This window comes from Glycine max, chromosome 7 (genome assembly GCF_000004515.6).
Source record: "Glycine max cultivar Williams 82 chromosome 7, Glycine_max_v4.0, whole genome shotgun sequence".
NCBI classification, from domain to species: domain Eukaryota; kingdom Viridiplantae; phylum Streptophyta; class Magnoliopsida; order Fabales; family Fabaceae; genus Glycine; species Glycine max.
Window position 1 is genome coordinate 2,691,599 of NC_038243.2, and position 11,082 is coordinate 2,702,680.

General features: G+C 31.7%; 1 protein-coding gene across 1 annotated transcript; it reads right to left on the reverse strand.

Annotated features, from left to right (window-relative positions):
• Positions 1-2,446: 2,446 nt before the first annotated feature.
• On the reverse strand, positions 2,447-6,226 carry LOC100791342 (auxin-induced protein AUX22). Its single transcript, XM_003528326.5, has 3 exons — positions 5,708-6,226; positions 4,393-4,486; positions 2,447-2,820 (listed from the first exon to the last, which is right to left on the reverse strand). Exons 1-3 carry the CDS (start codon positions 6,060-6,062, stop codon positions 2,706-2,708), a joined length of 564 nt encoding a protein of 187 aa, XP_003528374.1. The 5' UTR covers positions 6,063-6,226; the 3' UTR covers positions 2,447-2,705.
• Between the last annotated feature and the right edge of the window lie 4,856 nt (positions 6,227-11,082).

The following is an 11,082-nucleotide window of genomic DNA, read 5'->3' on the forward strand; positions in this document are numbered from 1 at the left end:
CTTTCAAGTTGCAGAGATGAGTCCCTTCGTTCTTATCCTTGACAGAAAAAAAAAAAAGATGAAACCTATAGTCCACCATCACGCTCACTCGGGGACAAGCACAACTCAAAAGGCTCATTCCCTGAAGGGGACCCTTTTCCTCTTATATGTAGTAGAAAAATAATAGTAGTAGTTGTTGTGCTTAAAATTTAAATTGGCTTTTCCGAAAGATCCATCAAATGGGTCCTTGACAAAAGCTGGATAGGCTTTATGGTTAGTCCAAGTTCCTATAGACATAGACATGGTATGGTGAGAGAAAGATCAATGCTGACTTGTCTCACCCAATATATGTAAAGGACATCTGGCAATTACTCAGTGTGTTGAAGCCTAGGACTAGGACATTGTTTTGTTTTGTATTTGAATTTTCATTTCTTATTTTGAAAGGGCACTGCTAGTTTATCCTTTTGGAATCTTTATCTTCTTGCTATATATATAAAAAAAAGTTATTCAAATGGTTTGTCACCTAAGAGATGTTGATCTCTCTTTCTCTCATATTTGGTGAAACTGGGTTATAATTGGGGAGGTTTTATGCAAGACCCTTAATAGAAAAAAGCATCCATCAAGATAAATAAGCAGTTATTTGAATCTTAGTATTCTGATGGAAACAGAGAAGGTGTATGACTCGAATAAATCTAATTGGATACGCAAAAGTTGGATTGAAATTGACTCGAGCTAGCCTAAAATATTCCAGTGGCTCTCAATTCTCATAGATATATAGGAAATTTCACCAAGACGGAAAATGGTTTTTAGAAAATGCTTAGACATGAAATAGATTTCTTTTCTTTTCGTTAAGAAGAAAAATCTTTAAGGAATCACTGTGCATTTCAATTTATACTGATAAATACAAGGGATTATTAATTGATGAAACAAATTACAAAGAGCAAAGAGCTAAACTAATTCACATTATAAATACAAGTGACTAAGATCATATCAATCAATCTGAACTAGTTCGAGATGTTCCCGGATTTCTCCTTCCAAGGTGTTTCTACGTACGGCACCTCTCCCTTTTGCCGCGAGGAAGAGATTTTTTTTTTGACAGAGGAGGAAGACAGCAGTAAATCCAGAAAATTTCTTCAATGAGGGGAATTTTTTTTTTCAATGTTTGAGATGTTGCTTCTTTTTGAAAATTTGATGTGTTTAGTGTTAGGAAAATATAAAAACTAAAAAGATGAAGTGATAAAATTACTATTAATTTATTCTTTTTTTATCTCTTATAATTTTTTTCATTGATTTAAAGAAAAAAAATCATCATACGAGAACAACACCAAGTTTTTTATGGGAACAAAACTAAGATTATTAAATATATTTAAACAAAAAAAAAGTTATCTTGTGGGATAATTGCCCTAGGACCATGTATGTGCATGCGTTCCTTGAGGAAGAGGCTAGTTAACCATAAAAATCCTTCGACACTTATCCGAAGTTTGGATGCAGAGAATTGGAAGAGAATTGAAAGAAAATATTTTTTTTTAAAATAATATAAATTGTATACTTGCTTATAATACTTTAATTCATTTTTTTTTCACTCTTTTTCATTCCAAACAATCAAACTCACCCTTAAGTAAAAAGTCTTGAGGTCTATTTTGGAAAATATTTATCTGGTTATTAAACGATTACTTAGGCTGTGATGTAATTTCCAGTTTTAGGTAGTTCATTCTTCTTACAACTGAATATTCTATTATGAATTTTAGCCCATTTGTTTTGTATGGGTGTTTGGACTTGTGTTGCCTTTGTAGCCGAAGCGGATTGAGCTTATTTCATTTAGTAAATTACAATAATTGTTCTTAAGGTTATGAAATTAGACATTTTTTTAATTATTTATTCTTATACTAACTTTTTAATCGTATAAAAATATACATTCACACCTTTTTTATTGTTTATACATTATACTAATATTCTTGATTTTTTGAAAACTATTATGCCGTGCTCCACTATAACTCTAAGAGAGATTACTGTAAATGTTTAAAAAATAAAAAAAGATTATGTAGTACAAGATAATTTAAGAGGGTAACCTCGAAAGTAATTAATGGCAGAGTAATATTTTTTAATAGGGAGTGTAATGTAACAAAAAGATGTGCAACAAGATATTGATTAATTAATGTAAATTTTTATAATAAAAACGCAGTCATATTTTCATTTTTATAAAATATAACACCAGGATGATTTTCGTACATGTGGGATCTTTAACTTAATCCCTCATTTGATCTTTTTTTTATAACACTTATGTACTTCAATTTTTGTAACTTCTTTTATCATAATTATTTAAATTCTTTACTTAAGTCTATTTTTACGTGAATAACTTGATATGGCGGTTTACTATACCAAGTATTTAAGAAGGAAAAGGAAAAAAAAAAATGAGTTTAGGTGAAGTAATTAACAAATTGAAATCATCAGTAATAAAACAATATACTGATACAATAACTTATATTGCAATTGAATGCAAATTAACAAGCATGGCAAAGCATTAATTAATCTAAAACAATGAGTTTTCCCTATTAGTTATATAGGGTCCTATATGTCATTCATTAATACTTGACATAAACAAAAGTATGATTCATATATCAAACTAAAAATGCATGATTTCTCAAATATAATAAAACGACAACATAAACTTGGATTGATGATCGTCAAAATGTGCACGACATTAATTAGAAGCCTAACATAATGTTTCACTTTGCCGCGCTTTCTATGAATCCCTTCAGAGATCCTTTTGGTTGCAAACCGAAGCCCTTGGCATCTGACCTCTTCATAATCCTCAGCCTCTTGCATGACTCCATAAACATTCTGTTAGGGTAACATGATCTCAAACACATAAGTTTTACATCACAAAATAGAAAATCACTATAGCTTAAAAAAGATATGGATACAAATATAAAATCATCATCATCAGTTACTTGTTTATCTTTTTTCTTTCTTTTACTGAAAAAATTATATTTTCATTTCATGGGACATTAGATCATTCTCGGAAATGTTGCCAACTAAGAACCTTTTTTCTCCCTCTTTATTTTGGTGTATCCAATAACAATAATAGCTTTTCCCTTTTCAGGGTAGGCCACATTGTTTCCCCGTTCCTAATTTGATGCTCAACATTATAACGAGGGATTCACGCATGTCGGCTATATGGGGTCCAATATATATCGTCGGTATCACAAAAAAATGTCGATTTCCACTTTCCTACATCAACTTCTCTAAAATGCTAATCTCACTGAAAATTAGAAATTCTCCTTATGAAGTTTTCAATTTTTAATATAATTCCTAGAACATCTTCATTAAATGATTCTGGCTAGCTTATCCGCATGTTTCAATTTTTGGCGGTAACTTCGTTATATAGTATTTTGTATAAAATCTATCTGTGGGACAACTTTACATGGTTTTAGATTCATTGGGTCGTAAACCACGCATGCATCTATGGAATTAAGTAATAATTAGCACATAAGACCTAACATTACACAAAGTATTGACAGTAAACGAAATTTCCGTAGCAGATAGTTTTGAAACATGGAATCATGGTTGGTAGTGGATGTGAACTCAAAACTGTTAGCTAAGCTAGGTGGCTTGGCTGTTGGCTCAGCAAACGTGGAAAGTTGATCTATAATAGTATATAAAAGTTTATCACTTTTGTTTCAGAAAACATAAATAGATGCTTCAGTCTAAAAGAAGGGTTATATGGAATGAAATGGGGTTATACAAATTTATATTGTTATTTACTGTTTATATATTTCCTAGCCTTAATTATATTTCTGAAATTTTGTTTTTAAATCGTGTCGAATAACATCGTCGCGTGATTTATTAGTTGACTTTATCCAGTAATATAGAGCTTAATTTGTTGTTATTGATATTTATTGTTTAAATATTACCTAAACTCTTGAAATTAGATATATTTATATTCAACATAACAGATAGTACCTTAATTATAATTCGATGATCTTGATTTAGGAATGAAGACACTATTTTTTTATAACAATTTATTGTGCATATGTATGTGTTTTTATGATAAACTCAACTTTTTGATTTTTCTTATTAAACTTATAATTTTTTGTTTTTATTTTTAAAATGAGCCTTTCTCACTTTAAATAAGTCTAATCCTGTTGAGCTAAACATGAGCTAGTTATTTGTTGTGTTCTTTAACTTAATCTAAGTATGGTTAAACAAAAATTGTGTATAGTCATGAAATTACATATATTCAATTATTAAGTAATAAGAACAGATATGATCTTACCATGTTCAGTCAAAATCAATATATAATTTCAATCACAGCATAAACAAGTTATTTTTCTCTGAAAGCATCTAAAATATTAATTATAAAAAATTAATAAATTAGAAGGTGGGAGTTAATTAAGGGCAAAAAGTACTTACTCCCAAGGGACATCTCCAACAAGCATCCAGTCACCATCTTTGTCCTCATAAATGGGAACGTGTTCAGAATTGTCCGCATTCTTCAAGGCCTCCACTGTCAACAGATTCCGGCAAACAAATATTAATTTTCGCTGCTCATAATTATTTTTTGCCTTTTGTTTGGTTCGGTTCCCTTTCATCCTATTCTATAATTGCGTGTTAATAATGCATGATTAATTTACACATAGCTTAAATTTAATCATGCTGCTTAATTCTTTTTCATGAAAAGAGCTAGCAGTTCAACTTTATGTATACACTAGCTGCACGCCATCACGTAATAAGCAGAATGTATAATTATTATATATACTACTTGGTCTCCCACTTTGTCCTTCTGTCTCTCTGCTCGAAATTATTTTACTCGTGCTCATTCTTTTTAGGACAATTATTAAAAATAAAAGATTCTTCATAATCGATCGTTATGTTGTACAACATAATATCTACCGGGCAATTCGTTTAACTCACAATATAAGTAAGCATCATCTAATTTCAGATTGTGCTAATTAAGTTCATGAAGAGCTTATGCTGCCAAATTATAATTAAACCTATATCAAAAATACAAATACAAGGTTTGATATAATGGTGAAAGAAAAAGGAAAGAGAAGAGAGATGAAAGGTTCAAATTCTCCACTAATAAAATTTAATAATACTAACAATTAATATTTATCAATTAAAAAAAAACTATATCAAAAGCACGTGTGTTGTTCTTAAATAGTAGTTACAAAAGGTCAAGATGAACCCCAACTATCATATCTCAAGATCAACAAAGAAACTCAAAGGATATTATGTTGGGAAAAAGGTTTATTATTTTAATATAAAACTTTTTTATGCTGAATAAAGTAATTACAGTGGTAGCCTGTTGAAAACTTTTTCAAGATGGGAATATTAAAAAGTTTGTTTTCGGAGGAGAGGGGGTTGGGATTTGAATTCATCTTCTCTTAAAATAGCCCTGCATACAATTCAAGGACGTGGTTTTTTTTCAGATCAGATTCACAGGTATTTTTCACTTTTGCCTGAGTCAGGTGGGTTATACTGAAACAACATTGGGCTAATTGATTCATGTACACCATGGATCAATGTATTATTTTGCATATATATATGAATTTCCATAGACAAATTAATATTATATATTCCTATGGTTTATGAATCATGCACGCACTTTCATATTTTTGCATGTTTCTGTATTTACCCTAGCATGCAAAGTTACCCAAAATTAAGAAAGATATATTTAAAGATGGTGTATACAAACACAAGAAAATTAAAGTAAAACGGAACTCACCCATTCCATAGGAACCAAAGAGCTTGTCCAAAGCCAAGGCTAAATCTGAGTACCCCTTATGGAGACCCAAATCAATTTTGCGCAAGAAAGGAGCACCGTCCATGCTAACCTTCACGTACATCTTTGAACCTTCGTTCATGCTGTTCTTCTTCCGGTAAGAGCACACCGGAGGCCACCCCACCACTTGACTCTTATTGGTCTTGATTTTCCGGTCGCCGCCGGAGGAGCTATTTTCATCATCAATTTGCGAGAAGGCCCTCTTCTTCTCATTCTTATTGACCACAGTTACATGCTCCGCATCGGGTAGACCCAACCTTAGCTCGGTGATTTCAAGTCCAAGACCTTCTTTGGCCATAAGGGTACGTGTATCAAATTGATTAAACTCTCACGAACTTTAATTTGTTTTGTGGAATAATATTGGTTTATTTTCTCTTAGGCTAGAAGAATGCTATATATTAATTTTTTTGGTGTAGTAGTGAAGGATGGAAGAATGGTTAGGACTATGGTATAGAAAGGGCTAAGTTATAGTGTTATATATATAAAGAAAGCTAGTGAATGGAAAAAAGAGGTTAAGTGGGAGCAATGACAGGTCAAGTAAGGGGAAGTGGTCGGTCACATGAGAAAGTGAAACAATTGTGGGGACAAGTTTGTCCCCTCGCCAAACCACCCGCAATAAGTTCGATATGGGACACATCCTACGGCTCATGCTGCCTTCTGAGATTTGATCATGGCCGTTCGATTAGATGACCAGGAACATGCCATGTGATTTGCTTCATTCATTGAGGGAGTATATGTTCGGAGGGTTACATGAATAAGGTGCATGCATGATTATGTACATTTACCATCCCATGTTTCACTAGGTTTATATATATATTCTCTTCTTTTATCAATTAATTAATCATTTATGCTAGTTAGCTTTTCCATTAACATATCATTTTTGTGTGTATGCATGCATGTTTGTGTATTATCTATGTATGTATTATATATGTTCCCACGCATCCAATGAGATCATATGATGTAATTAAAAATAAAACGAAATGAATTTTGTACCGTATAAGTCTTATTATAAATTGATTATAGGTAGATCCATCCATGATTATAACTATCACAACTTTAATCAACCTTCACTATTCAATAGTGATTCTAATGGATCACGTGAATGGTTATCGACTTGTTAATGATACTCATCTATTTAATAAGTACAGAGTAGCATAAACAAATAAGTAATATTCATACTTTTATTATACTCACAAAAAAGTAGATTTATTTAAGCATCGAAATTCTTTTTCAAGTGCTCCTCCCATTATTGGAGAAGGAGTTTGGACGAAGAGAAAGAAGATTAATCAAGTCGAAACACTTCAAGAGTGGTAATAACAAATTTAATCTTAAAAATTAGTTAAATTATTTATCTTATTTCTACTGTTGGCAGGAATTACCAATTCAGTCAAAAATAAATATGATATTTTCAGTCAATAGTAAAGATGGAATTAATTAATTTGATAAGATTATTTTTGTTACGGAACATATATATATAGTATGTACGATGACCAATTCCGTGTGACATTAATGCATGTGATTTGTGAGCATCATGTCATATTGATGATGCAAAGGAGCAAGCTAGTGACTGAAATGGTTAAGTAGGTAGAACCCGAGGCAAATTGTCTGTATAGATAATGTGATTCATACAACGAAAATTCATGATATATGCTATATTTCAGGACAAAGAAGAGAGATAAGTATAGATGATGTAATGAAAAGAGCGAGAGAAATTATAGAAAGTACTATTATAAAAAGGAAAATAGAGTGGGTGGTGGATGCATCGTTACTAGTGGAATGTGAAGGATCAGCAACTCATATCAGTCAAACTAGACAATCTTCAGGATCAGAAACACTTGGGACCTCATGAAAGTTACAAACGCGCAAAGCCAGGTTCCTGTGTTCGAATTAACAAATCAGAGTTACCACTCCATGCACGACCATGATCATATATATATAAGCGTAGCCATTAATGATAAAGATCCTTTTGGTCTAAATACACTAGAAAATCTGACCCGGACTTACTTTAGCCCAGTCCAAACTCTAAACTCAATCAGCCAGTGGTTTGGTGAAAATTTAATCGAAGAGCTTGAAAGAAATATTCAAGGAAAAAATAAGTTTTCTTTTACAAATCAAGTATATTAAAAATGGTATATGGAGTGCTCCAATTCAATAACAGTCCTAAAACACTTGCTTAACACATAAAAGTGAAGTGAAAAACATGACCAAGATCTTACAAATGATGATCAAAGACAAGATTTAAAGGAAACATAATTTTTTTTTGGTGCATGTTTCTAAATCAAATGAATTTGATGATCCGTTTAGTTTTTTTTTCTTTTTCATTTTTCTAAATCAAACAAATTTCATGAACCAAATCTCAATTGTTATATGCCGCGCGTTTGATATTTTAGTAAGATGGTTCATCAATGAATTCAAAATGATGCATATATGGTACGTAAAATAAAATCCCTCCATAATTAATGCTATTCAAATCTCATGCCGTCGAATAACTTGTAATATATTTGCCAGCCATTTGGGAGCACAGTATAAGAATTGGGATTCCATGTAGTAGAAGGAGTGGACAGAAAAGTATATAAGAAGATATATCTTAAGTATACATTGGGAAACTTTAATCACCCAAATATCTTGTTCTTTCTTCAAATTTGAAGCTGATACCCATTATCCCTAATAATGGTTTCAAACAAAAAATCAAGGATCTTTAGTGATTAGAACGTATTATAACTTTACGATTGAGCCCGATTGGGGAATATATATGCGCAATTATGGATTCCACTGCCAATTATACATAACAAAAGAATTATAATAAATTTGATTTAACTTAAAGTATAACTGGTTATTTTAAATAGATGAATAAATGCTTGCTAACGGCTCCATTATGACTTAAATTCTATTGACGACAAATTCAACTTATTTTTTTGGATTGCAACAATCGATATATTCCTTGAATTGCAAAGGCTTTTTAATTAGACTTAATTTTATTTCGAGCCTAATAGTTTATGGATGCTGTTACATGATTGATGTTTCCCTAAGTACAAGCAATAAATCAAGCATATACAAATATCAATAAACCCACATGACATAATACCTCCATGGGTGCAAGTGGATATGGATCTTAATTAATTTCATTTTAATGGTACAACAGATGCTTAACTGAACAATATAAATATAGTATGTCAGAGAGAAAGACTAACAAACCAAGTTGGTTGATGGAAGATTCAATTTTTTAAGAACAGAGATAAATTATTAATTACTTTTCGAAACTTATGAAGGAGACAATGTCCTTATGGTTAGTTAGGGCTAGAACAAATGTAATTTTATATATAAACTTTAGCCCATGTTTCACTTTTTTCCTTTGGTCAATAGCACATTTTTGGGGGGCAGCTCAACAAACACGTTGTACGTTGTTTCGCTTGAAGTGTTTGATAGCTTCATTGTGTTGATAATCATACGGGAAGACCCACTGCCAAAAGAAAAAATACCTATTCCCCACCAGTTTAATACTACTAGTGTATATAATCAACCTTAAGCTAGAGTGATTTTATAACAAATTAATGATTCGCATCATCTAACAATGGGAATTGGGAAATTATAGCTTCCCCTTTCGGCAAGTTCACATGGCAATTTGAGTCATTTTCTTTTGGTGAATTTCTAGACACATACTGATCTTCGTTGAATTGCGGTTTTAGCTATATTCGATCTAGAAATAAGTACACAGGTGCGTTACAAGTTAATCTAGCTAAAAAATCAACTGAAAATTTAAAAAACTAGCTAGAAGATGATTAGTTAATTCAATGAATTGAAAGTGTTGATAAAATTAATTATTGAATTAATTGATAAATGTAAAATAAAATAAAATAATGACATAATTATAATTACTGACCAGAATATGAAATTCGACAATTTTCAAATAATTATAATTTTTCATTTTAAATTAGGAGTAAAATTATATATATATATATATATATATATATATATATATATATATTCATTATTGAAAATAAACGTAGTGATCCTAGTTTGATCCTTCACAGAAACCATAGAGCTCTTTTGAAGCTTGCACAAATGATATGGATATATATAAATAATAATGGCTGCTGAACTGGCTGCAATACCTATAATAATTATATATGACTGTATTCATTCACAGACATCAAAGATAAAATTCATTTGCTTCAATGCCTTTGTTATGTAAGGAGGAGGGGTTCTTACTTCTTACTTCTTAGAGATACAAGTGAAAATCTTCTCACGTTAATTCGCTGATTGCATACCTTAAAATAAGGTTATATATAATTTATATCTAACAAAAAAACCAATGGCAAGATTTTGATTTCATTTCGAACCAGTAAAGTTAATGAGCTATATATATTACAAATTAATCTGAACATGCATCAACATCATAGCCGAATCTTAATTGAGTTCGAGAATTTTAATCAGGTCTCCACACGGGAAATGCCAAGACACTCTATGACCGTTATATATGAAGAGTCGTTTTTTGAGAATATATTGGGGCCAGTTTTAGGCACGGTTGCAATGTTGCTGGTTATACAAGATTGATATATAGCACAAACATGTGTTTCCGGAACTTGCTAGGTGAACATCAGCTAAACTACATCCGAACGTTGTTAATTGAACCAAAATGTCTCTCCCCAACCGAGCATATGTTTCCAATGGCTTCGACACGGGCATGAGTTTCACAACATAGCCCCACAGAGTCACACGTGATGGCAGTTGTTCCCTAGCATAGGATATCACCTACAATCATCACATTAATTCTTCTTACAGCTTCATCATCCTTCAAACAGATTAATTTCTACTAATGTTATTAAAAAAAAAGCAGTAGCAATTTCAAAATTAGTGAAATAAATCTTATTTTAAAGAAGGTAGATGTATATATGCGTACGTGTACCGACATTCACAAGCAATTAATTCAAATCAATAATTGAAATAACGTGGGGAAGTGCTCTTATGTTTTTTGAATAACATTGAAAAGAAACAGCGGCAATTTAAACTTCAAAGTCTCCAGCCCAACAAATCTCAAATGGGATCATAGGTGGACCACGTGTCTTCCAGAATATAGAATGTTGCTAGGTGCACCCAGCATTCTTTAAAAATGACAAAATTATCCCTGTTAATTTCTCCCCTTACCTTACGGATCAAATTGATCCGTAAAATACTTACGGATCAACTTGATCCGTAAGGGATATTTTTGTCTTTTCGTGGTTAGTGCTGGATGCACCAGCAATAATACTGGGTGCACCTAACAGCACTTGAATATAAATGCCCCTAAATGTGTAGCAAATCCCATACTCAACTAAACC